This window comes from Macrotis lagotis, chromosome 2 (genome assembly GCF_037893015.1).
Source record: "Macrotis lagotis isolate mMagLag1 chromosome 2, bilby.v1.9.chrom.fasta, whole genome shotgun sequence".
Classification (NCBI taxonomy): domain Eukaryota; kingdom Metazoa; phylum Chordata; class Mammalia; order Peramelemorphia; family Peramelidae; genus Macrotis; species Macrotis lagotis.
The window spans coordinates 242,165,577-242,190,377 of record NC_133659.1 but is presented as its reverse complement, the minus strand read 5'-3'; the positions used below and the strand labels follow the sequence as shown (position 1 = coordinate 242,190,377).

Below are 24,801 nucleotides of genomic sequence, written 5' to 3'. Positions count from 1 at the left end.
GAAGGTCATTTTAGCTTTAAATAGAATTTGTGAAGGGGAATAATAAGACTGGAAAAGTAGGAGGTGAATAGGAGAGAGCTATTATAGTAATTCAGGAGTTGGAATGAGGACCTGAATTAGGTAGTGGCTTTGTGAGTAGAGAGAAAAGATTATAATAGATTTTGTGGCAATAGAAGTATTCTTTGGCAACTCTTTGGATATGTGGGGTGAGTGAGAGTGAGAATTTGGATGATGATGAGGTTGTAAACCTGGGTGACTGGAAGAATAATAGTGTCTTATTTAAGAATAGCAAAGATCAGTATAGGGGTAGATTTTGACTGGAGGTGGGGCCTACAAGATTATGAGTTCAGTTTTGGACATAGGTTCATAAATTTAGAGCTATAAGGGATTCTGAGGCCAAGCCCCCTCATTTTATAGATGAGAAATTGAGGTGAAGAGCTCATCCAGGGTTACACAACTTATAAATAGTTGAAGTAAGATTTGAACCCAAGTATTCCTGACTTCATGTCTAGTACTCTATTGCTACCTGCTCTCATTCTCAAAGAGCAGCTCTTAGAGAAGCTGTGCTGAGTTTAAGATGGCTATAGAACACTCAGTTTAAAATGTTCAGAGGAAGTTATTGGTGTGAAATTAGAGTTCAGGAAAGAGAATTGGGCAAGAAATATAGATCTGGAAGTTTTCTACAAAAGAGATGCTATTTTAATCCCTCATATTCCTGTAATTCACTCCTTCCTCACTTCTGTCTCTTCAATTCCTTAGTTTGTTTCAAAACTCAGCTAGTGCCATCTTCTACATAAAGCCTAGTCTGATTTCCCAGGGCTATAAATATCATCTTCTTGCCATAAAAGAAACAACTTGCATTTTTCTATGTTTTCTATATTTTTATGAGTGCATGTTGTTTTTCCCTATGAAAATAAATTTGAGGGCTAGGACAATTTCATTTTTGTCTTTATAACCCCAGTGCTGAGTTAGTGCTAGAACAGTTTTTGATACGGGATAGGAACTTAATAAATGCTTGTTGGTTGATGGATATTCATTTAGAGAAGGAAAATGATTAGGTTGGTTTGGGTGTATGCTTCTGAGATGGAAGTAATTTTTTTGTTGTTTTGTATATATTTATATTTGTTGTGTTATTCTTTACTCTTGGGGTGGGGATGGTGGGTATTTTTTAAAGAATGCTATAGGAGCAGCTAGGTGGCCCAGTGGATAGAGCACCAGCTCTAGAGTCAGGAGGACCTGGGTTCAAATCCAGGATTAGACACTTGATACTTACTAGCTGTGTGACCTTGGACAAATCATTTAACCCCATTGTCTTGCAAAAAAAAAAAAGGAATGCTGTCCAGATATAGATATGTGTTTAAGAGAAACAGTAAAACAGAGCTAAGTGTTATTTATGTGACTATTATCACCTTTGTATACGGTGTTTTATGAACTTGCCTATGTTTGGCCTTTCAACTGGTAAAAAGCAATGAACTCTGGCGAAAGTTGGACAGGAAGTTTGGGGTTACGGTAGGGATGTGTGTGGCCGTGGGGTGGGGGGGTGGGTATAAGTTAGCATTTGTAGATCTCTGGGTTTATATGCTTAATGTGGTTTGTCATCAAAGTGGAAAGCCCTGTAATTGTCTCTCCTTGTGTCTATATAGTCTCTTCTGAATAATAACCAACCAGAATCTTGAGCCTTTAGGGACATGAAGAGGAATTCACTTCCTGATTACAGTCTGTATTTAGATCTTTGGATTGGTCTTCCTTATTTAGGTATATATATAGTGTGGGAGAGGTTTATATGCATGAGTATGTGAGAACGTGTGTGTGAATGAAGACTCATATGAGGGGCATGAGTGCATATGTATGCAATAATAATATCTGATGGTAGACACACTTAATAAGTCTCTGGGTAATAGTGTACATACATTACTGGATGGGTGTTGAGGAGGATGTGTTGCGGCAATCCTGTGATGTGAATTTGAATATATACTTGGTATGCCTATTTATGTAGGAGAGGAGTATCTTGAATGTGAAAAGCAATGTGAGCCAGTATAGAGTAAAAGGGAATAAACACAGGACTTGGACTGACTCAGGAGACCAAGCTCATTCATACTAGATTGCTATCTTAACTGTGTGAATAAGCCACTTATATGTTTCAATTTCTCCATTTGTAACAAAGGATATAATACCTTGCTTGCCAAATGCAGCAAAGTTGTGAGGGTGAAAAGGTTTTGTAAAGTTTGAAATGTTACATAAATCTAAGGTTTTACTAACCTGCACATGAATGTATTTGCCTTATTCTGGATCAGCCCTCTCCTTGAACTCCCAGCTCTGAGCTCCATCACCATTCAGGTATCCCTACCCCAGGAAGAAAAATGGCAGGATTCCCTCATAGACTTTGTTTATAATAAAGCTTTGCTTTCTTAACCATTTTTCTTATCTTCAATGCTTTTTTTTACTACCATTACCCTCTCTCGGTTTAAGCACTATTTGTCCTTTAAGGACCAGTTTTGCCCTACCTCTTCCACAAAGCATACTTTCCATCAGTAAATCAACACAGTAAGTGCTAGACACTGGGTTTACAAAGGTCAAAATAAATACAAAAAAGTTTAAACAATATATGTAAAATAAAAGATGTAACAAGTTTAGGTGTAGCAATCCTTGTGTGGCCTGTGGAGTCAGATTGGCTGTGTGATATATTATGGTGTGGCTGTCAACTACCATACTAGTCATCACCCTTCACTAGTTGCTACTGGATCATTTCCTTATTTTCTACTGAGATTCTAAGGCAATTTAAGTAAAAATTTTCTGATATTTACTCAAAAAAAATCCAATAGAAATGCATGATCTCATTCTGTCTGAATCTCTACCACAGGTTATAAAATGGATAAACCTCTTTTCCTTTCCTTCCCTTCCCTTTCCCTACCTCAGTTTATAAATCAAATAAGTTGTCTCCCCCTTTTCCTGCTTCCTTTACTCTCCTCTCATAGGCTTGCTTAAACATCAGCGCTACTGCCAATACAATTTAGTAAGAAATAAAACAATGAGGCAGCTAGGTGCCACAGTGAATAGAGCACCGGCCTTGGAGTCAGGAGTAGCTGAGTTCAAATCTGGCCTCAGAAATAACGAGAAACCAAAAAACAAACAAACAAAAAAAAAAAACCTGGCCACAGACACTTAATAATTACCTAGGTGTGCTGGCCTTGGGCAAGCCACTTAACCCTTTTGCCTTGCAAAAAAAACCCAACAACCTAAAAAAAAGAAATAAAACAATGAAATAACATATTTAGAGTTTTCAACAATGTATCTGCTCTGAGATAAAGAGTCACTTCTAGTCATCAATTGCTGGCTTCTCCATTGATACTGGCTACACCCACCATACAGCTCTCCCAGATGGGCAGTAGTCTCTTCACAGGATGTCTTCTTCATAGGATGATTTAAATGAAGTTCTCTCAAAATAACTCTTCAATCTTCCTCAAAGATATCATTTAATTCAATCTTAGGAAAGATGTTCTCATTGTTCTCTCAGTAACTCACACAGTTGTATTTCAGACATGAAAGTTAACTCTTTTTTTTTGGTCTTTTTTTAGGGTTTTTTTTTTTTTGCAAGGCAAATGGGGTTAAGTGGCTTGCCCAGGGCCACACAGCTAGGTAATTAAGTGTCTGAGACCGGATTTGAACCCAGGTACTCCTGACTCCAGGGCCAGTGCTTTATCCACTATGCCACCTAGCTGCCTGAAAGTTAACTCTTAAGATATGTAACCTGTAACTCCTCACCAAGATTCTTTTCCATATAGTAACAATAATCTAAGTATCTTAAACTTAAACCAGTTGCAAAGATAATTTGGTGGAAAGGCAAATTAATGGAAAATTTAGCTGAAAAAACCAAGAAGGGACTCGAAGGAAGTAGTTTTTGAGCTGAACTTTGAAAGAATCTAGGGATTCTAACACAGAGGTGGAAGAAGAATGCATCTCAGGCATGGGGGACAGCCAATGGAAAGGCATAGAGATGGGAGATGATGACTCAAGTGTGAGAGCCGGTTTAGCTGGGTTGTGAAATGAATAGAGGGAAGTAATGAGGTTTACTTGAAAAGTAGGACAGGGCCAAGTTTAGAAGAACTTTGGAGCCTCTGCCTGCAGTATTATCCACTCTCCCCTTTTCTCATAGTCTGAGCCTTATCCTTACTTAAAGATCCAGTTTTAGTACCATCTCTTCCACAAAACTCTTGACTACTTTCAGCCCTCATACTTGTATTTTCAGAATGTTATATATGGTACCCTGAGCACAGTAGTTGCTCAGTGTATATTTGTTGATCGGAAAATAAGTAGAGATCATGCTGCCATCATGAGGGAAAGGGGTAAATAGAACCCAAGTTGAACTGGCTTAAAATTGGGACTTTACCCTATCCCTCCATTCACTGTTTCTTCCCTAATGCTCCATGAAAAATACCCTTCTAGCTTTCCAGTTTCCACCCCTGCTTCCTTAGACATTTACTAGTCTTGGTTGTCCCTTCAGGGCACTTATAAGGTCACATTTAAAATTCTGGTGAAATTAGCAAAATGGCATCATATTGTGAAAAGGACACAAGGAGACTTAATTTTGAGTTCTCACTTGGACAAGAGTCCAAGGTAAAGTAAGCTTTTTTTTATTGTTTTTTGAATTTTACAATTTTTCCCCCAAACTCACCTCCCTTCTCCTACCCCCCTACAGAAAACAGTCTGATAGTCTTTATGTTGTTTCCATGTTATACACTGATCAAAATTGAATGTGTTAAGAGAAATCATATCATTAAGGAAAAAATAAAATATAAGAGATAGCAACATCATACAATAAGATATCTTTTTTTTTTAATTAAAGGTAATAGTCTTTGTTTAAACTCCACAATTCCTTCTTTGGATACAGATGTATTCTCCATCACAGATACCCTAAAATTGTCCCTGATTGTTGCACTGATGAAATCAGCAAGTCCATTAAGGTTGATCATCACCTCTATGTTTGCTGTTAGGGTGTACAATGTTCTTCTGGTTCTGATCATCTTGTTCAGCATCAATTCATGCAAATCCTTCCAGGCTTCTCTGAATTCCCATCCCTCCTGGTTTCTAATAGAACAATAGCGTTCCATAACATACATATACCACAGTTTGTTCAACCATTCCCCAACTGATGGACATTCACTCAATTTCTAATTCTTTTCCACTGCAAAAAGAACCGCTATGAATATTTTTATCCAAGTGATATTTTTACCTTAATGTAGGCTCTTTTAAGGCAGGAACTATTTCCTTCTTGTCCCTAGTGCTTAGCACAATGCTAGGTGGTACAGCAGATAGAGCACTGGCCTTGGATTCAGAAGGCCGGTAGTTCAAATCCAGCCTCATACTTGGGCAAGTCACTTATCCCCATTACCCCCCCCCCCCATCCAGGGCTGTCTCCAGTTGTCCTGATTCATATCTGGCCACTAGATTAAGATGGCCCTGGAGGAGAAAGTGAGGCTGGTAACTTGTTAAAGTACTCCCTTACTAAAATCCATTCATCTGCTTGCCATGCTATTATCTCCCTGATGTCATGGTCTCCTTTGAAAATGAAGGACAGGGCAGCTAGGTGGCACAGTGGATAGACCACTGGTCTTGGAGTACACTTAATAATTACCTAGCTGTGTGGCCTTGGGCAAGCCACTTAACCCCATTTGCCTTGCAAAAACCTAAAAAAAAAATTAAGGACAAACATTAGCACAATGCCTATTAAACAGTTAATGTTTATCAGACTAAAATCAAGAAATGAAAACCTCTCTGAGCTTGTTTTCTCCTTTACAAAATGGATATAATATTTAAACTGCCTATTTCAAGAGAAAGTTATTTTTAAAGTAATATATATCGTGAAGGGCAGCTAGGTGGCGCAGTGGATAGAGCACTGGCCTTGGAGTCAGGAGTACCTGAGTTCAAATGCGGCCTCAAACACTTAATAATTACCTAGCTGTGTGGCCTTGGGCAAGCCACTGAACCTCATTGCCTTGAGAAAAAAAATCTAAAATGCATATATACATATATATATATATATATATATATATATATATATATATATGTATGTATGTATCCAGTCTATCTCATTTTACAGATGAGGAAACTAAGGCCCAGAGTGATACAGTGACTTAACTCAGGGTTGCATGGGTCAGACTTTGAACCTAGGTGTTTCAATTTTGGTTTTCCCCTCCCCCCAATTAGAGCAATTATTTTAATTTCTCACTTTGTAACAATTTCTTCTTTCATATACCTTACTTGGGAAAAGTGGAGATGAAAATAGAGGGAGAGGTCTAGAAGAACTTGAAATATTGAAAGTTAAAGATAATACAAAGCCATTCCATTACCAGTTCTACCCTCTCACCCTCTCCCACCTCCCCTTGCTTCCCCAGCTTTTTACCTAGAGCTGATGAGCTAAAATTTGTCTTCCTCATGTAGCTTCTGTTGGTAGAGAATCAAGAAATAGTCTAGTAAGCATGAAAACCCAAAGACAGACAGGGAAAACCCAAGTAGGATATGATTAATTACAGATCCATATTAAAATGAGTTTGAAGAAACTCAGATTTGTAGTATCATAGATTCAGAGCAGGAAAAAAATTTAGAGATCATTAGAGAGTCTAATCTCTTTCTCTCCTCTCTCTCTGTCTCTCTCTCTCTCTCTCTCTCTCTCTCTCACTCACTCTCACTCTCACTCTCTCTGTCAACCAAATGAAGAAGTTCAGCCCCAGAGAGGGGAGGTGAATTGCCCAAAATCACACAGCAAGTAAGTGGCAGAGCAGGGACTAATGCAAATACAGCGGTAGTTTGGAAGCTCTCCAAATTACCACACTGTGCATATATTTTGAACCATTTATACCACAAAGAAATAAAAGGAGAAAAATAAATGTGCAATAGCATTTGTAGCAGCTCTTTTCATGGTTGCCAAAATTTGGAAATTAAGAGTGTCCTCCTTTTGGGGAATTCCTAAACAACTGTATTGAATTGAATATTAATAAAATAAAACATTACCCATAAGAAATGATGAAATGGACAATTTCAGAGGCAAGTGGGAAAAACTCTTTTTGAACTGATACAGAGTGAAGTGGGGAGAGCTAGGAGGACAAATTTATCATGATAACACTGTAGTAAACAACTTTGAAAGAATTTAGAACTCTGGTCAATGAGGCTACAAGAATAAAGATGAAACAGGATACTCACCTGACAGAGAGGTGGTAAGTTTAAATGTAGAAAGAGACATACATTTTCAGACATGGCTAATATAAGATTTTGTTTTGCCAACTATACAACTTATTTATTACTCTTTAATTTTTTATTAGGTTCTCTCATTTTTTTTAAGGTTTTTGCAAGGCAAATGGGGGGTTAAGTGGCTTGTCCAAGGCCACACAGCTAGGTAATTAAGTCTTTGAGGTCGAATTTGAACTCAGGGACTCCTAACTCCAGGACTGGTGCTCTATCCATTGCGCCACCTAGCCGCCCCTTAGGTTCTTTTTTTAATTGGGTTAATTTTTTTATTAGGTTAAAAACACTGGGGGTGTTTTTAAGAAAATTTGTTCAGTCTGGGAAGGAGGGACAAATCAAAGTTATAAAATTATTAGTTATTGAAAAAATAATAAAACATCTTTAAAACAAGTGAAAAATATGCAGAGCTTTAAGCTTTAAAGTTTTGCTTTTATTTTTTTATTATGAGGACATATTTTACATGTCAAAGCAAATTGCATGCTTGAGGTTTACTTCAACAACTTGTTTTTTCATATATGTTAAGATGATACAAAAATCACAAAATAGATGAAACAGAGATAAATGTACCTTTGATTATATTGATCATACAATCAATCAGGGGATAAAACAGGAATATGTATGCTTGCCAAAGTTGTTTGTCAATTATAGAGGATGTCCTGGAAAGAGTTTAATTGGAAGAAGAAGGATTCCTTATACATGGTAAGTTCCTCCAGATGTTCTTGTTTATAAATGACATTGCACTGACTGCATTATTTTCTAATAAAGTAGAGACTTTTCCTTTGAGATTCAAAGATTTAAAAGAGTTTTGCCTAACAATCTACATAGGAAAAGCCAAGGGAATGAAGAATATCTATTTATGATATGTAATTGAATTACACTGAATTAGTTAATCAGTTCAAATATCTCAGAAAAACAGGGCAACATATCCTACCACTGAATTAGTAAACCTGTCTTTATTGAGCAGCCACAATTTGCCAGGCACCATGCTGAGTACTGGGGGATACAAAGGAAAGCAAAAAACTGTTCCTGCTCTTAGGGAGCTCACATTCTAATGGGGGAACTGAAATATGAGAATAAGCTAGAAAGTGCTGTAATTTTTTAATCCTTTTGAATTGCTCATTAGCACAACAATCACATCTTTATTAACAGCAGTTTTTTCCAGTGATAATATATGGGTATAAATAAAGAATCAAAATTTGAGTGACCTTAAAGTCAATGAAGGTGAATGAAGAGATACATGTCAAACATAGACTCACAGCATGTTATCAACAAAGACATATGCACCAGAAATGGTATAAAAATATTAAAGAAATGTGTGATGTGAAAAAAGCAGTGGGACAATCATATGATGATTGAGGTACAATAGGCAACCTAATGCTGTACTGGTACTTAATAGAACATCAAAAGTCTTTTTATGGTAGATTTTACATGAATTACATGGACAAGAATTAAACAGAGTGAGAAGGCATGAATGAGTTCCCAGATCTACTGAAGAATTTGAGACTTACGAATTGATTTCCACCTTTTGCCTTAAAGGTAGTCCAAATTTTTTACAGGTTGAGAAAATTAAGTTTAGTAGTCCACAAAAACTCAGTTTGCCCAAAGATAGAAGAAGCCTAACAGCTATCCCCTTAACATATTGCATACCTATCATTTATCACAAGGCTTTTATAATGATGGCTTTCTATAATTATTGTGAACATTTGGGTAACAACAACAACAATAATAATATTCATTTTCAAAGAAGACTGTGACAGGAAGGTGATGCCATGACAAGCAAGTAAATTGGATTTTAGTGGGGGGGGTGCTGTACTAAGTCACCAGCCTCACTTGCTCCTCCAGAATCGCCTGGGTCCAGTGGCCAGATATGAATCAGGATGACTGGAGATGATACTGGATGCAAGGCAGTCAGCATTAAGTGACTTGCCCACACAGCTAGTTTGTGTCAAGTGTCTGAGGTCAGATTCGAACTCCTGTCCTCTAGACTCCAAGGCCAGTGCTCTTTCCATTGTGCCACCTAGCTGCCCTATATTTGGGTAATACCTCCACTTTCAAGGAATACAAGAGAAAGTACACTTAGGAGCAGCTAAGTGGCACACTGAGTTCAAATGTGACCTCAGACACTTAATAATTATCAAGAAGTGAGGTCTTGGACAAGTCACTTAACCCCATTGCCTTGCCAAAAAAAAGTATACTCGAATAAGTATCACATTCTCTTTGTGTGTGAGTGAAAGGAATAAAAAAACACTGGATTTAGATTTAGACTTGGGTTTTAGTCATGGCTCTGCCACATACCAAATCTTTGACCTTGGCCAAGTCTTTTATCTGGCCCTTAGTTTCCTAATCTGTAAAATGGAGAAAATAATGTATTCCCTGGCCCAGAGTTGTCTGTGAAGGTCAAATGGAATATTTTATAACCATAGAAAAGCACTTATTACAAAATCTCTACATCGATATAGCATTTATTCAGTAAAATTTTTTAAACATAATGTGGATAGTCTAAACTGTCCTAGACACTAAGGGAGATATAAAGATAGATAACATGCCATCTTTGCTTGCAAGGATCTTATAGACCCTAAATTGGTATACGTTTAAGTGCCTCTGTCCCTAGCTGCTTCTCTACTAATATATGGCTATATGACTATTGTTCTTTCATTGCATCTGTCTCTCTCCCTTTCCATCTAAGGGTGATATATCTCTTTGGAAAGTTGTATCTTTTTGTAAGGAAGGCTGGGCTAACTATGAGAAGAGATTGTCTATGTATATATACGTAGATATAGTTTGTAAGGAGTTTCTGATTTTTTAATATTTAATTCAACAAGTATGCAAAAAACTATAAGCCACTATGTGCAGAAAGTGTTTAAGTGTGTAAGATAATATGTACATATGAGCAGATGGTAGGAAGCTGTATGTAGAGATGTGTAAAGTGCCTCCCAAAAGATATTTTTATAAAGGAAGTGTGTATAAGTGAGAGAGATAAAACTCTGGACTGAGTTCTAGCCCTGAATTCTTTCTTAGTAAGTGAATGGGTTTCAGTTTGATTATCTATAAAATGGAGATAATAACTTTGGTACAACCTATCTCGAAAGGGCCTTTTGAGGATGAAATGAGATCATTTGTCTGAAAGCACATTTCATAATGTACTGTAGTGCTGTAGTATATAAGGGATCATTATACTTCCAAGTTTATATAGTGCCATAAGTTTTTCAGAATCTTTTGACTTATATTATTTCATGGAATTTTGATATAGTAAGGGCAGGTAGTCTTTTGTATAGTCAAAGTCACCTAGCTAGTTCTCAAAAAGAAAGCTGAAATTGGTATCAAAAGAATTTCTTCAATCTTAAGTGTGAACTTGGGGAAGTCACTTGACCACTTTGGGTCCCAGGGTTATCAGCTGTAAAATAGGAATGATATGTTTTTCACTACCCACCTCTCAGGGTTATTTTAAGCCAATTAAAGGCTGGAATCATTGAATTCTAGAACTGGAAGGGACCTATGAAAAAGATTTTGCAGATCATCTTCAGCATATAAAGAAACCTGTTATATGAAAGGCAACAATACAAATCTCAAGTTTTCTTTAATACTTGGCTAGCACTATGAAATCAAATAATCAATCAATCCAGTGAGGCTGTCTAAAGGCTTATTAACAAATTTGGTCTGTGTAGGTGAATCAATATGGGACATGATATAATATTTCAAATTAAGTGACTAGACTTCTTTAGGCCAATAATTTTGCACAATGCAAATAAATTGTTTTCTTTGGACCAATAATGGAACTCTGCAAATGAATTGTCTTATTTCTTTGAGCCAATAAAACTGTGCTATGCAAATGATCTGACTGGAGCTACCTTTGTAGAGATGAACTTGTGCCTGGCTACTTTGTCCCCCTACTCCCACCCCTAACTCTTTCTGTAGTTTTGCATTTCTGCCCTTCTCTGTTCCTCTGCTCATCAGATTCCACTGATTTCTCATCTATTTATTTCTCCACAGAAAATTGAGACCAGGCTGAAGAAACTACCCCCTTCACTCCATGTTGACCTCTCCCTCAGGTAAAGGTTATGTTAGGGGAATTTCAAGAGAAGGCAGATAATCCTGGTATAAAATCTAGAATTTGGATAGGAAAGTGGGGTAGGCAAGGAACAGTTTGTCAAATGGGCAATTTATCTAGGAATTAGAGATATATACAAAATGATGGAATCAGTAAAACTTCTTCCTACTTCCAAATAATTGGGCTTCTCAGGTATTCTTATTTTCCCTTGCCCTTTGACTTCCCTGACTTTTGATTGTCATTGCCTGTGATCCTCATCCCTTGTGACCTTGTGAACTCGGATGACAACTACTCAGCCTCTCCAACCCCTGTCTTTCTGACCTAGCACCATCCTAGTAACTGGTCTCTGAGTAGATCAGATTGTGGTCCAATTTAAAGAACATTGGATTTGTAGTCAGAAGTCCTAAGTTCAAATCTTGATTTTACTACTTGCCACCTGTGAGATCATGGGCAAACTATTTAACCTCTCTGAGTCACTTCTATAAGATAAAGGGGGTTGGACTAGATCTCAAAGACCCATTCCAGGTCCAAATTCTAAAAATCTAGATTTCTCCTACTTTTTGACCTTTGACTTTCATCTGACCAGCCTTTCTTTGGTTTCTTAGAACCCCCCAAATTTGGACCTCTTATTCACCTTTGACCAAATGCTTCAGGGAATTTTTCCCCCTTATTTGTCCTTGGATCCACAATTTATCTCTTCATTAATTTTGACTCCCTTTACCTTTTTCCTTATTAATATTTGTTCTCAGTCTCTTGACAATTGTATACCTTTTGCTTCCTATGATCTCCTTCCCTTTTTTATCCCTATACTCCATCCCTGATCTCCTGGTATCCCTTCCCCCTCTGATTTAACTTATCCTCCTTACCTATTCAGCCCTTGATTAAATCTTCTTTGTCCTTCCCTCTTCCTTCTACAGGCTGTCGCCATGCCCCCCCCTGCAGAGGTGACAGACCCGTCTCATGCCCCAGCAGTGCTGCACCAACTCAATGAACAGCGTCTTCGTGGCCTCTTCTGTGACGTCACTCTCATTGCTGGAGACACCAAATTCCCTGCTCATCGAAGTGTCCTGGCTGCCTCCAGTCCTTTCTTCAGAGAGGCCTTACTGGCCCAAGCTCCATCACCATTGCCACCTGTGACAAGGGACCCTGCCCCAAACCCTTCTGCTTCTTCTACTTCTTCCTCTTCCTCCTCTTCCTCCTCTTCCTCCTCCTCCTCCTCTTCTTCCTCTTCCTCTTCTTCATCTTCCTCTTCTTCCTTTTCCTCTTCTTCTTCCTCATCCTCTTCTCCACCTCCACCTTCCTCTTCTCCTACAGCTTCACATCCACCCCGGGTTCTAGAATTGCCAGGAGTCCCAGCAGCTGCCTTTTCTGACGTTCTGAATTTCATCTACAGTGCCCGACTGGCGCTGCCTGGAGGTGGTGGGGACGGGGCAGCTATGGCAGAAATTGGGGCTTTGGGACGTCGTCTGGGTATCCCACGACTTCAGGATCTCAGTGAAAGTGGGGATGCATGGGTTCCTCCTGCTCCACCACCCTCAGTCCCACCTGAGGTTGATAGCTTTACCACTGGGCCTTCTAAGGAATGGCAGGGGAGTGGAAATGAAGTCCCTACATCTCAGACTTCCCTTCCCCGGAGGTCTCTTCCCTGTCCTCGCTGTGGGAAAAGTTTTATACATGCTAAACGACTGCAGACACATGAGGCACAGTGTAGGCGAGGGACAGGGGCCCGGGGAACAGCAGGTGGGCAAGGGGATGGAGGCTCCCAGGAAGAGAGTCCAGAAGGGATCCAAAATTCATCTGCTTCCCCCAGCACAAGTTTCCGAGGGGGTCCAGAGCATGTGGTGAAGGTAGTGGGGGGTCATGTGCTTTATGTGTGTGGGGCTTGTGAACGCTCCTATGTGACACTCTCAAGTCTGAAGCGGCATAGTAATGTGCACTCATGGCGGAGGAAATATCCCTGCCGCTACTGTGAAAAGGTGTTTGCCCTGGCTGAATATCGGACCAAGCATGAGGTGTGGCACACAGGGGAACGAAGGTGAGTACCAGGGACTTCAGACATTGGGGAGTGAGGGGTGGGGAAGGAAATCTCAAAGCTGGGTCTACTCTTCCACATCTAGGACAGAGACTTGGTCTCCATAATCCTGAGGTTTCTTTCCAGCTCAGAGGTTATGGTTCTATATATCATGAATTCTGAGATCTTGGGGTTTTACTTTTTAAAGATTTTATATTTCAAAGATAGCCCTGTTTGGAGTTAAAGGACCTAGATTCAAAGCTTGGGGGAGGGTGTGTGTGTGTGTTTGATTTACAAAATGAAAGGGTTGGACATAAAGAATTTCCAAGATTGCTTCTAACTTTGCTAACTTTGCTCAGACAAAAACGAATAAGAAATCTGAAATCTGACCTCTGGGGAAATTGCCTTAAACGACCTGGACTTTTTTCCCATGTAACACTATTTCCTATTGACCTGTTTGTCTCTGTCCAGGTACCAGTGCATCTTCTGCTGGGAAACATTTGTCACCTACTACAACTTGAAGACTCACCAACGAGCCTTCCATGGTATCAGTCCAGGCCTCTTAGCCAGTGAGAAGACCCCCAATGGTGGCTACAAACCCAAGCTGAATACCCTCAAGCTATACCGCCTTCTCCCTATGCGGTCTGCCAAGCGACCCTATAAGACTTATAGCCAAGGGGCGCCCTCTGCCCCTGCTTCTGCCCCTTTGTCACCAGAACCCACTCCATCTGCTTCGACTGCTCCTCCACTCCTTCCCACAACCCCACCCCCACCACCTGTCCCTCCTCCACCCCCCACCCCTGCCCCCCCACCCTCTGTCATTACCTTTGCCCACCCAGCCCCGTCAGTTATTGTACATGGGAGCAGCAGCACAGGAAGTAGTAGCATGACTGGCACTGCTGGAGCTCAGGCTGCCTCAGTAATTGCCTACACAGCTCCACCAAGGCCTCCCAAGAAACGTGAATACCCACCCCCTCCTCCTCAGCCAGCTGTAGCAGTGGTCACAGCAACACCTTCCACCCCAGCCACAACTACAACAGGGGCCACTGCAGAAGAGACCAAGGGTAGGAATCTCCGGGCAGGAAAAACTCTGACATACACAGCTAAACCAGCTGGTGGGGGGGGAATGGGTCCTTCTGGGGGGCTCAGCTGGGGTGGAGACTCTTCCCAACCTCAGCCTCCCCCACCACTATGCCAGATCACAGTTCGTATAGGTGAGGAGGCTATTGTCACTCGAAGAATTTCTGAGACTGACCTCCACCCTGGAGAGGCTAGTGGCCTGGAAGAAGGAGAGGACAGTGAAGAGGAGGAAGAAGAAGAGGAAGAAGAAGAAGAGGAGGAAGAGGAGACTGAGGCTGGGAGTGAGGACCAACTCTGGCGGCCATACTATTCGTATAAACCTAAACGAAAATTGGTTGGCACTGGTGGGGGGAGTAGTGGGGCCAGCAGTGGTGGTGGGACTCCCAAGTGCCGCCGCCCTCGCTGGAGAAGGAAGTTTGAAAGAAGAGCCTGGGAGGAATCCAGATCTACTGAGAGCCCCTCTGGACAGGCCAGCAGTGAATGGAAACATCAGTGTGGAGACTGTGGCAAAGCTTTTTCAGCCCTGAGGAAGCTGCACAAACACCAGGAAGCCCATGGTGGTGGGGGGACTCAGGGACCCCGGGCTGGCAGGAAGCCTTTGACCCGCTTTGCCTGTTCTCACTGTTCAAAGGTGTGTAAGACAGCAGCTGCCCTAAGCCGCCATGGGCAAAGGCACACTGGGGAGCAGCCAGGAGGTACCCCCACACCTGTTATTGCTTATTCCAAGAGCAGTGGAGGAACTGGGGCTGGGTCGGGACTAGGATTAGGTGACAGTGGAGTGAAGGAAGAGGCCCCCCAGGAAATGCAGGTGTCATCATCCAGTGGTGAGGCTGGTGGGGGAGGGGGAGTTGGTGGTGGGGATCCTGAGGCTGCCTCTCTCCAGGATCCTGTTATCTCAGGAGGGGAGGAACCCTCAGCAGTGAGAAGTGGAAGCTATCCTCCAGTGCAAGAGTTCCCCTTGGCCCTGGTTGAAGATAAGCAGGAGGTTTCAGGTGGTGGAGAAAAGGCTGGAGCTGAGGGATTGATTGGGGGAGGTGTAGAAGGGACCACACCTGCCAAAGTCACTTTCTATCCTGAGCCCTACCCTCTAGTATATGGTCCTCAGCTCCTTGCTGCCTACCCTTACAACTTTAGTAACCTAACTGCACTCCCAGTTGCCCTCAATATGGTCTTGCCTGATGAGAAGGGTGGTGGTGCCCTACCCTTCCTGCCTGGGGTTTTCAGCTATGCTGTGAACCCTCGGACAGCACCCCCCACACCTCCTCTCCCTCAGTCGATGCCTTCACCAGTGCCCCCCAAGGGAGATGGGAGTGGTGAAGGAATTGAGAGGGCCCAGAAGGGAGATGTGGGATGAACTCATTACTTGGTTAGCCCCTTTCACCAGAAGCCACCCTTGCTTTCTATCCACCCTCTTTCCTCCTGCTCCTGCCCCACTGTCCCTAGCTTGTCTCCTAACTCCCCTGGAGATCTCAAGTAGCCTCTGTGCTAATGTGAGAGAAGATTCCTGAGGTCTTTTTGGTTGAGGATGATTTGGGGTTTATAGTAATTTTCCCATTTCATGGGAAGTGATAGTTGGTGGGTCCCTCCATCTCTTTTCCCCTTACTCAGATGCCTTCCCTTGCTTTACCATGATCAGCCCAGGGTGGTCCCTATGGGAAAGGTATCTTGCTTTATCAATGTAGTTACCAAGATCCCTAGCTCCTGGAGCAACATAGATACATGTGGATATGCACACAGATGTGCATATCCATATGTGTATGTATGTGTGTGTATATTCCCCTTTAGAAATGCCACTTGTGGTTTCTAGCTCTAGGGGGATACCACCTCTCACCCTGTAACCTACTTTCCCTCTACTGTTTTCTTCCTATCACTCCAAAAATACCTTGTCCCAGCACATTCCATAGCACTTCTCTCCTCATTCCCAGTACAGTTGACAGGGTAGTATGGCCTAGTGCCAGAACCATTGTTAATACCCACCACCTGCACACCCAGGGACTTTCTGAAACAACTCCTGTGCTGCTGGGGAATATTCTCTCCCTGTCCAGAGCAATAGTTCTTCTGTCCCCTAAATTCAATGATGGTCATTCCTAGACTCAAGTAAAAAGAATTGGTTGCTGGTTGGGCCATATAGAAGGTTCTTTCACTACTCAGCCAGATGTGGGGGATAATAAAAATAACCTCCATTTTTTTTTTTTTTGGTGATGGTTTCACTCAGACCAGATCAAATTGGCAGGAAAACTACTGGAGTAGTGTCTGGGTATGGGAGGTACTATAATTTGCACACACCCTCCCACCCTTTCAACAATTCCATTTTTCCCAATGTCCTATCCACAAACACTCTTGGTATGGATCAAGTGGAACTCTTATTCCCCAGGATGAGTATTAGAGTACCCTTCCTATTCAGGAGGTCCCTTTCCATCCAAAAGAGCACCTTATCCAATTCCCCATACCCAAAAAGCCTACATAAAGGATGAGGAATAAGGGATCCCTAAATAGCCCCCCAAAACCTCTAATTTGCACTAGTGATACCCCATTAAGGGGTATCCCATCCCCGAAGGGAAAATGGGTACTATTTCCCAATCCCTTGAATCCATAAAAATAATTTGCCCCTAATCTCAGCTCCTTACTGAGGAATTGGAGCTAAAACCCTATTTTTCTCTCAAATTTAGCTCCCCCCCCCAGATTAGCTGAAAGATAACTTCTATCCATGTCAAAATGAAAACACAAAATAGGAAGAATCAGGTAGGGGAGTAAATTTGATGGATGGGAAGTAATTTGAAAAGAGCAAAAGCTGCTTCTTAAAATGGCAGACTTTCTCCCAGTCACCAAAAATCAGGGGTCAAGATAATAGCCCTCAGCATGCTCTAATGCTGAAGTCAAGGCAATGACTCTAAGGAGGCAGGTAGATTTGATGAAAATGGATTTTTCTCCCAGTTCCCAAATTGCTTGTTATTCCCCCATGAGCAAAACAGTCAGGGGCATTGGGGTGAAAAGTCTGCCTCATTCCCTGTACATTAAGGATTATCATTCCTTTCTCTCTGTCCTCCCTCTCTTTGCACTTTTTTAGTCTTGGCCAAAACCCAAGTAAAGAGTTTCCTACTGAATGTATCAAGTCCCAATGTTTAAGGAAAAAAACTAAAAATACAGGAAAACATTACCCCCCCCCAAAAAAATCTTGTTTTTGGCACTTTAGAGAAAAGCTGTGGGAAAATACATAATATATATTTACACACATATATTACATATATGTGTATGTACTTATACATATGTGTGTATATATAGCTGACCACAAGAGACTGAAAAATACCTGGAGGCAGGGAGTAGATGCACTAAGAGCTTCTCTCCCCTCTTAACCCTTTACCTTTACCCTTCTCTGGAGAGAGTAGGGAGAAAGAAAAGGAGAGTTAGGAGCTCTTGAGAAATTACATAATTTTTATTTCAAAATAGATTGACATTCCAAACACAGATTCTGGAAGCATTAAGAGTCTAGAATTTGAAGGTTTGGCAATGTTGATTTCTGGGAAAATTGAGATTCCAGGATATGAAAGCTTTGACTAAATTAAGATTGTAGGAAATTGAAGGGCTCTCTTTAGAATGGGGCATCTTGCAATTGTGGAAATATCAGATATTGGAAATATTAGATTGAAAATGATTATGATCCTTTTGCCAAGCCCTTTCACTCCCTCCCTGAGAGGGAAGCCATTGTAGTGAAGAGGGGCAAGGCTTCTGGATCAGTGCTTCATAAAAGAAAGATTTAAGATAATACAAACTTTCTAGCTTTATATTTTTAAGGAAACAGACTTAGAAAAACTGATTATATTTATCTTTCCACATCTGTGTGTGTCCAACTCTCTACCTTCTAGGTCAATAAACTGAGATAAATGGACTGTGCTCTGCATTGGGAATGCCTCCTGCACTTATTTCCATAGGAAGGGGTAAGGGGAATTGGGTCCTAGGGTATTTCAGGAGGTTCACAGGGAAAAAAGGAAGATGCTACAACTCCCCCAGTAAACCCTTGAGTTACTTGGAAACTGAAAACTGATTGTTCTGTGAAGATGCCTCTCTTCCTCATTCCCTTCCTGAGGGGCGAAGGGGCCTATCCCAATGCAGGTCCTTGCAATCTCTGACCCAGAGTGAATTGTTTGCAGCCAAATCCCAGCAACACTTGACAAAATACTGCTCAGTTTTTAGTTTCTAGAACTTCTAGCAACTAAGAAATCCTAGTTGAGTCTGAAAAGTGGCTCTGGAAAAAGGTAAACTCCTTTAACTATTCTACTGACTTTCCTTAGCTAACCTTGGTATTTGGATCACATCAGAAATAGTTCAGGTTCAACTTCTGTGGCCTGAGGGGCTATTTTCTCCCTAGATTGTACCAGATTTTGCCCTCTTCCTTTCAGTTTCCTCTCCTTACTCCATGAATATCCCTCATTGCTTCAGAAATAAAACTGAGAAGTCCTAGGACTTCCTATTACCTTTTCCTCTGACCAGCTCTTTTATATGTTCTAGTGTCAACTAACTTAAAGCTTTCAAGAAAAAGGCATTTTCAAATATACTTATGTTTGTATCTTACCCCCAAAACAAAGCCAACAAGTAGGTACCCGCCTCCCATTCGTAAATCGAAAATTAAAGAAAATAAAAAAGATTTGTCATGCCACAAACATTTATTAAGCACATGCTCTATGCAGAGCTGGAGAGAAAACATGTTGGGGGGTGGCTAGGTGGCACAGTGGATAGAACACTGGCCCTGGAGTCAGGAGTCCCTGGGTTCAAATTCGGCCTCAGACACTTAATAATTACCTAGCTGTGTGGCCTTGGCCAAGCCACTTAACCCCATTGCCTTGCAAAAACTAAAAAGAAAAAAAAAATATGTTGGGGCATTTCCCAGTAAGGAGTTTTAATTTGGGGCTCTGGCTCGCAACAGAAAACTGAAGGGGAAGAAAACCACACGGGGCTCCCAGGGAACATCCCACAGCAATTATTCTTTGGGCTCTTAGGGGAAGGGGTCGGAAGGGGGCAGATGATAAGAGGCATCCAGAAAGATAATGAGTGTCCCCACGCTGGTGAAAATGATGAAAGTCCACAAGAAGAGTCGATCCACCACCATAGCCACGTATTGCCAATCCTCCTTCAGCTGGACCAAGCGGGTAAGGAGAAGAGTCAAGCTCCCCCCCAAGCTCGGGCACCGAGGGTCTGCACTTCCCCCCAGGTGGGCAACTACAACCCAGCCCCCGGGGGGCGGGGCCTCGGGTCACGCGGAGGACCCATCAGAAGCCAACTAGGCTGCCAAGTTAGGAGAGAGGGCACGGAAAAGGACATTCCGGCATCCGAGACCGAGAGCTCGCGGGCATCGAGGCCAGCAAGGACAAACCTCTTGTTGAGGAGGACACAAGGAACTAACGTTACATGGTAACCATCTCAGCACAAGATTTGCACCCAGGTCTTTCTGGCTCCGGACCGCCTGTGCCTGGGACCCATACGCCCCCCACCCGCCCCCTTTTCAGACCTACGTCTTCGTAGTCCTCCTGCTCCTGCAGCTGACGAGCGATGTAGGCTATAGAGGCCACCGCTTCGCGTAGCTCGGGGGGCAGCCTCCTGCTCCCGCTCGGACCCCCGCTGGTAAGACGCCGGAGGTCGGAAGGGGAATGCTCCGGGTGAAACCTGGGCGGGCAGGGGGCAGGCTGGTCCGACTTGAACAGCTGCCCAAAGTTCGGCGCCTCAGAGGTCTGTCAGTCCGGCTTCTTTGGGCATCTGTTCCGCCGTGACACGCGCTCTCTCAAAAGACCTTCCCCTGCCCCCGCCTCCACCCCGGAGAAACTCTGGACCGTCCCAAAAGCCCGAAGAGGATGGAAGGAAACAAAAGGGTCCAGGCTTAGGCCCATCCTCCTACCCCCAAAACTACAACACCCATGATTCCGTGCGTCGGCGGCTTCTAAGGCCGTGGACGAGGTGGACTCAGATCTCACCTGTTGGTTTTAGAGAAATCCCCTGGAGGCTTCCGGATGAAATATTCGTCGTTGGCTCGACCCCACACACTTCCCGGAGAGTCCCTGAGAGCCTGCACTGGAGGTTCAGGTTTCATGGTTCGTTCTACCTTGGGCCTCTTCAGACCCAAGTACCGGGGGAGTTTGTGGATGAAGATCTAGAGAGGGATGGAGTCCGAGCATCAGCCCCTGTGCAGCCCGTTCCGAGCTGTTTCTGTACTTTGAAAATGAGGATGAATTGGAAGAGAGGTAGCGGAGAGGAGGAGGCTCCTGACCACACTGACAGGTCCCTCCATGTTCTAACCCAATTGCTCTTCAATCTCATCCTACCTCCAACTTCATTCCTGAAAGAATTCCCTCTTTCCATCTCTTGATTTTCAAAATTTACTCTTCTAAGGCCCAGTTTCACTTCTTCACTTATAAAACCCTGAACTGAGAGCCTCAAAAAATGACTTAATTCAGCCCCTCACTTTACAAATGAGGAAATGGAGTTTATATAATGGTTACATGGATAATAAGTGGCAGAAGTGGAATCTGAACCCGGGTTCAGCTTTATAGCCAGCAATACTTCCTTCAGTCTTTTATGTCACATAATTTAACACCCCCCCCCACTTAATTATTTTCTAGCATGTTCTAGAATGTAAAGCTACTCAAAAATAGGAGTTGATTCATTTTTTGGTTTTGCACTCTCATCACCTAGCATAGTGCCTGGCACAAGAGTAGCTTAATAAATGGAATATTGATTGATGATTACAAATTCCTTGGGAGCAGGGACTGTGTCATTTTTAAACTTTTAGGTCCTCTGTTGCTTAACAGAAGGCATTTGAAATGATTATTTATTGAAATTAATTAGATGCTAGACTCAGGTCTTAAACTCTATTCTCCTCCCACCACCCCTTACCCTTTTGCACAGTTTCACACAAGTTGAAGAGCAGAATGGCAAATCCCAAGGATAGGAATTAATGAGGAAGAAATCTTTTTACCTGATGAACCCAGAGTGGCATTTGGTGGGTATGAGGGGAGCGGTGATGCAGGTTGAGGACAATGACACTGAGTATGACCGAGAAGGTGACCAGAATCATGGTGAACATGAGGTACTTGACAATGATGGGGACAGCCAGAGATGTCTCAGGAACCTTACTGGCCAGCAGCAGCAGGAATACCGTCAGGGTCAGCAGAGCAAAGATTGAGAGTGTCATCTTCTCCCCTTGTTTGTGAGTGGAAGATGGAATGAACAAATTGGTTTAGGCCACCCCATTCCAAGGAAGTTATGTGGCTAGTTCTAGGGGGAGAGCAGTTTTCCATGTAAAAGAATTCAGAATTTCAGCTCTCCTCTTTCTTAGGTGGAAGATGCTAAAGAAGCTCAATTTTGAGAGAGCTATGAGGGAGAAGGCAAGAGACATTGGTCTCACAGGGAGTAAGAGAGCTGTAGAGTCCTGTTGTGAAGCCCAGATAGTTGTATTGTGTGATGGAAGAGCATTGGGACATTCAAAAGGGTGGGGGAGGAGAGCTGGCACAATGGGAAGGAAATCTCAGTTGTCTGTGGGCTGGATTTAGTTGTTTGGATTATAGTAGAAGAATCCTTGAATAGTCCAGAGAGAGAAAGTTTGAATTGGAGAAAGGGGAGAATCTAGAGATGAAAAGATGATCATAAATATTCTCTTCTCACTCTGCCCCCCCCAACTGTCAGAATCCCCTTACCAGCATCTGGGGGTAGGTAGAAGACAAAAATGGCAAGGAGGGTGATGAGTACACAGGGAATTATGACATTGACTAGGTAGAAGAGTGGCTTCCGACGGATGATGAGATAGAAGGTCACATCCTCTCGCTCTCCTTCCTTCCCTCCTTGTCCCTCTCCTGAGGGACTATTCAATCTTGAGGATTTATGGATTATTTCCCACTGGCCATTCTCTGGAGGAGAACATGGGAAAAGATGAATAGGCAATAGCAGTTGTGGATAACTATATAACATGTGCTAGATCTCTCCCACTAACATTTGTGTGAGCTATTTCATTTAGGAAAATCATATCTGCACTATCACATGGGTCATGCACATGCATATGTGATATATGTACCACTGTATTCCTCCCTAATATCTGTGCCAAACACAAACCAATGAAGTTTCCCTCATGGATGTAGATCTCACTCTTCTGTTGTCCATCCAGACCAAGACCTGGGCTCAAGCTGACCTGAGAGCTGTCATAACTATAAGAACTGAAGACCATAGTGCAATTCTGCCAGTCAAAGGGGAAATAGGTGACCTGAAGGGTGAGAGAAACATCAGAGAGATATTCCCCAGCTGCTAGTCAGGTTGAATGGTAGGAAGTACTGAAAGAGATGGTTGGGTCACTGGGACTAGGGAAGGGTCACTGGGTCACTGGGAAGGGTCACTTGGAAGGAGAGGAATAAAGGAAAAATTATTGAGAGGGCCTGGTAGCTTGGAGGGGAAGTTATTGAAGGACTGAGAATCACTGGAGCTGGTTCTTGGGAAGGACTTGAACTTAGTTGGGGGAGACTAAATTAGGTGCTGGGGAGGGTCACTAGAAGATTAACTCTTGAATCACTGCTCATCCCTGTGAAAAAATGAGCCAGAGGTCAGGGACCTGGATACTACAGCTGCTGCGGTAAATGGCAGGGGGGAGCCAGTGCACGAAGCCATCCGAAGTCACCAACACGTGAATATTTAGAGCCACATCGAAGTTTCCATCATTGCTGGAGGTGGGGGAGTGAGATCAACGGAGTGTGTATATACATATATACATATATATATATGTATATATATATATATATATATATATATATATATATATTTACAAATATTGCCCTGGAATCCTCCCAACTACCCTACCCTCTGGGTCCCCCCCCAACTATGTGCCCCCTCTTTCCATTCCCATCCTCTACTTGTTCATGAGCACTATATCCGGGAGCCACACGGAATCCGATGCAATCCTCAATGAGTCTATCCCTTCGTGTTCCGCAGGGTTCCAGCTTAGCCTGTAATCTGTCCATACCTAGGGCCATGGAGGATGATGTCTTAGTGTGCGCTGGGCATCCAATTTGTCCCAGATTATAAGGTTCTTGGAGACAGGGACCTACATTTTGTATCTTCTCTGATTTTCAGTTTATGGTACTCTGCACATAGTAATTTTTAACTCACATTTAGAGCGAATTTTAAAGTACAGGGAACCTGTTCTCACAACAATCCTCAGAGATACAAAGTACAATTATTATTCCCTTTTTAAAAAAAAAGGAAAAAATCCAGAGAAATGAAGCTTGTGTGTTGGAATCAGTATTTGATTGCAGGTATCCTGACCCCCAAATTCAGTGCTCACTAGAAAACTCAATAAATGTTTGTTGGATAAATGATCTGGGGGGAAGAAAGGGGAAGGGGGCTGTTGGTTGGTTGGGTCCTTCTAGTGCAGAAGTTCTTAATCATTTTTTTGTCTCATGGACTCCTTTGGCAGTATGGTAAAGCTTATGGACCCCTTCGCAAATTAACAGCTGTTGCCTACATTAGCAATGAAAGGAAATGCTTAATTTCAGTTAAAGGTTAGTGAAAATAAAGATGTGATTTTTTTTCCCTTATGGAATCCCTTGAGATCTCCCCGCGGACCTCCAAGTCTAGACCCCAGATTAAGAGTCCCACCTCCAGTGTAAAATCATCCCCACCCCCACAGACTTGCCCTACGGTCTCCTTCGTACCAGGTCCACATACACTTTGGTGATTAGCTCCTCGTCCTTCTCGTTCTGTAAAGGAAGGATCAGGCATTAAAGGGGCTAAAGGAGAGGACCAATTAAGGTGAATTTACCACCTCTTAGAATCCCCTTCCTTACTTTCTGCTCGCGCATTCAGCTTTTCCACACCCCAAAAGCCTCGCTTGCCCCTCTCATTTCCTAGCTAGCTAACTCCATCCCTTGTCTCTGAAAATCGCTGATTTTAGGCTCCACCCTACTATGTTTATTTAGTTTAAGCCGGTCCTAAGGATCCTTCCCCCAAGAACTCGGGGGCTTTGTTCCTGGGTCCTAATCTGTCACTCCTTAGGCCCTTCACCTTCTTCTTCCTTACCCCGACCTCCAACCCTAGCCCCGGACCACTAGCTCACCAAGCTGATGATCTGTGCTAGTGTTAGACCGATGCTGACGGGTACGCGGTCCCCAGGGTCCCGGGCGGGCCTCACGGAGCTATCATAACCCGAGAAAAGCTTTTCCAGAAGCTGACCCTCAGCTAAAGTGCCACTTGCTCCTAAGAATGGACCGTGAAGACCCCCCCAGTCATATCAAAACCTACCCCAAAACGACTGCCAATCTCACCTCTCAGTGACCCAAGGAACTCATTCCACCACCCAAAAACCCATTATCTACCGTCCATGGAAAATAGGACCCCTAGGGTCCCCAGCAGCAACACTCCTAGGGTCATGCTTGCCAGCGCCTTTCTGCTCTCC

General features: G+C 42.7%; 2 protein-coding genes across 6 annotated transcripts in view; one reads left to right on the top strand and one right to left on the bottom strand.

Moving 5' to 3' along the window:
• The window catches only part of ZBTB4 (zinc finger and BTB domain containing 4), a 23,267-nt gene extending 4,418 nt beyond the window's left edge, over positions 1-18,849 (top strand). For all 4 annotated transcript variants that reach the window (XM_074225487.1, XM_074225488.1, XM_074225486.1 and 1 more), the window contains exons 2-4: positions 11,230-11,288; positions 12,205-13,322; positions 13,770-18,849. In XM_074225487.1, the coding sequence (XP_074081588.1) occupies positions 12,214-13,322; positions 13,770-15,732 (3,072 nt within the window). In that variant the 5' untranslated portion in view covers positions 11,230-11,288; positions 12,205-12,213 and the 3' untranslated portion in view covers positions 15,733-18,849. The remainder of the gene's footprint in view (positions 1-11,229; positions 11,289-12,204; positions 13,323-13,769) is intronic.
• Positions 18,723-24,801, bottom strand: CHRNB1 (cholinergic receptor nicotinic beta 1 subunit). 2 transcript variants are annotated; one of them, XM_074225489.1, is made up of 11 exons: positions 24,722-24,801; positions 24,463-24,602; positions 24,062-24,106; positions 23,261-23,370; positions 22,963-23,071; positions 22,473-22,620; positions 22,061-22,270; positions 21,343-21,566; positions 20,342-20,517; positions 19,886-20,036; positions 18,723-19,509 (listed from the first exon to the last, which is right to left on the bottom strand). In XM_074225489.1, exons 1-11 carry the CDS (start codon positions 24,774-24,776, stop codon positions 19,369-19,371), a joined length of 1,509 nt encoding a protein of 502 aa, XP_074081590.1. In that variant the 5' UTR covers positions 24,777-24,801; the 3' UTR covers positions 18,723-19,368. The 2 variants fall into 2 exon arrangements, with proteins under 2 accessions (XP_074081590.1, XP_074081591.1); XM_074225490.1 differs by having other exon boundaries at positions 19,419-19,509; positions 19,886-20,074.

Bases quoted from the DNA above. Each gene is read 5' to 3' on its own strand.
- CHRNB1 (XM_074225489.1), bottom strand. From the start codon at position 24,776: ATGACCCTAGGAGTGTTGCTGCTGGGGACCCTAGGGGTCCTATTTTCC. The intron at 23,072-23,260 runs GTAGAGGATGGG...CCCCACCTCCAG, and splicing joins GATATAGTGCTCATGAACAA to CAATGATGGAAACTTCGATG. The intron at 21,567-22,060 runs GTAAGGGGATTC...CTCACAAACAAG, and splicing joins CTACCTACCCCCAGATGCTG to GGGAGAAGATGACACTCTCA.